This window comes from Austrofundulus limnaeus, unplaced genomic scaffold, assembly GCF_001266775.1.
Source record: "Austrofundulus limnaeus strain Quisiro unplaced genomic scaffold, Austrofundulus_limnaeus-1.0 Scaffold195, whole genome shotgun sequence".
Classification (NCBI taxonomy): Eukaryota; Metazoa; Chordata; class Actinopteri; order Cyprinodontiformes; family Rivulidae; genus Austrofundulus; species Austrofundulus limnaeus.
In genome coordinates, this window is record NW_013952597.1 from 851,351 (window position 1) to 853,570 (window position 2,220).

Genomic DNA, 2,220 nt, shown 5'->3' on the forward strand with positions numbered 1-2,220 from the left:
TTTTTGCAGCAGCCAGGATGAAGTCGGTGGATGAGGATGATTCACTGTGGCAACATTCAAGGAGAGAACAACCGAAAAATGATGACTTATCCTAGTAAAATTTACTTACATATACTTCTATAAGTGTTTCATCTTAATATGTTCCTTTGCAATGTCTGTATAGCTTGTGCTTTTGTCTTGACATTTCTTTTTTTTTTTTTTTTTTTTTCATTTTAAATATTTACTTCACGTCAGTTCCTGGTTTGGCCACTTGGGGGCGCCGACGTTCAACCTGCGCAGCCCACGTTGCGTAAGCGTCGATTGCCGAGTCATGGATCGCTGTTTTCACGTCACAAGGACACCGGTTTTGGGGAGCGGAGGCGGGCACAATTGCTGGGAGGGAAACAAATGAACGATATGCAGAAACTTACATTTTAGCTTGTTCTGCTTATAAGGCGGCGGTTCGAGTCAAAGAAGTGGTGACGAAAAGTCGGGTCGCCTAGCTTGAGTGGAGCGATTCCATTTGAACGAGAGCCTTCTTCACCTGCAAAGGTAACCACACAGCACAGCCGCTTTATGTCTTTAAGAAACATGCTAACAGTGATAWATGTTTGTGTTTTAGTGTTAAGAGAATTTACGTTTCGTGCTCGGTTCCAGCAGCAAAATATCGTTCAGTTATCTGTAACAGTCAGGGTTTTTACTGTTTTAAAAKCTTTGTTAAAGGATATCACTTAGTCTTTTAAACATGTACAAGGCTGTTCAAAAAWTTAAAACAACGTGTCTTCTAAAATTTTGAAGTGCTGTTTATCTGCTTTAGATAACCTTCTTTAAGGTGTTTTTCTTATGTATTTCACTTTGTCCATTGTAAGAGCAAAYTGCTAAAGTGCTGTGTCATGGTCACCTGTAAGGACTGAGCATGACACAGCAAGAATTGAGCATGACACAGCATGTTGTGAAACTTTGACAAAGCTTCTGAAAGCCCGAAGAGATGTTGATCAAGACCTCTTTAAAATATTACTAGAAAGTCTGAGTCTTTGGGAGGATGTAAACAAGTCGTTTGTGTTGTGACTGAATGTGAAGCTGCTTCTGATCAAGCTGTTCCTCAGCTGCAGCCATGCTCATCCAGAGCTACTGTGAGGTGAACACCTCCTTCTCCCATACCTGGCTGGATGGGGGCCTCTCCCCCTGCTTCTACTTCACCCTGGTCCCCACCATCCTGCTCAGCATCTCCTTCCTCCTCGGCACCCTCCACTGCGTCTTCTACCAGAAGTTCGGCACGGTGATGGAGCCCAAGTTCATCCCACGCTCCCGCCTCTACGGTTTCCAGCTGGCCCTCACCGTCCTCCTCCTGCTCCAGTTTCTGGCTGGGATGGTCTGGCAGGCTGTCGGCGCAGGAGAGCTCCCGGGCTACGTGGTGCTGTACGGCTGCTTCTCCACTCTGGGGTGGGCCTGGGCCTTGGCCCTGCTCAGGGTGGAGAGGCGGAGGGTCCTCTTGATGGACCGGACCAGGGGACACAGTGCTGTCCTGTTGGTGTTCTGGGCCGTGGCTTTCTCAGCGGAGAACTTGGCCTTCATCTCCTGGTCCAGTCCTCACTGGTGGTGGGGGCTGGAGAACAACCAGCAGCAGGTGAGGAAAAACTACATTTTTAATCATTGTTTTGAGGGGGAAAATAAAAAAATTGTAAATCTGGTGAGTCATAACGCTGGATTTATATCAATTTTTGTCAACCTGGTTTAAACCCCTCAGTAACATGACAACATCAGCAATAATCAGCTTCTATTGTTTATGGTTGGTTTGARGTTTTCTTCCTCAAAAGTTAATCCAAGACTGTCATAAAGCAGCTTTTATTGTCTCTAATAGACCAAAGGTTAGTTTGTCAACACTGTGTGTTGTGAGCCACTCCCCATTAAGCTATGCCTTGAAAGKAACCAGACAAGAGCACAAAATATTATTTTTTGCTGAGTCATTTGCTGATCAGTCTATACACCGCTTGCAGATGTTTTAGGAGAATTCTTAGTGCTCTGTTGCTGAGTCAGAGGAAGGAAATACATTTTGACTAAAGACTCCAAGCATGACATCATTTTATTATGTTTTTGTTTCTCTGTTTGACAAGATTTTTTGTTATTTCAAAGGTGACATTTTAATTGGTTATAAAGCAATCGGTGAGGTTGTTTACAGTTACTCCATAGGGTTGGGCATAATCGTATCGTGTGTGATTAATCATCAGAAAAACATTAATC

The 2,220-nt window shown here is 44.1% G+C and overlaps 1 protein-coding gene across 1 annotated transcript in view; it reads left to right on the forward strand.

Moving 5' to 3' along the window:
* Positions 1-214: 214 nt before the first annotated feature.
* Positions 215-2,220, forward strand: part of abcb6a (ATP binding cassette subfamily B member 6 (LAN blood group) a) — a gene marked incomplete in the record, with an annotated part of 13,198 nt that continues 11,192 nt past the window's right edge. Inside the window, 2 exon segments of the mRNA XM_014018569.1 lie at positions 215-531; positions 1,086-1,606. Coding sequence (XP_013874023.1) covers positions 1,094-1,606 — 513 coding nt within the window.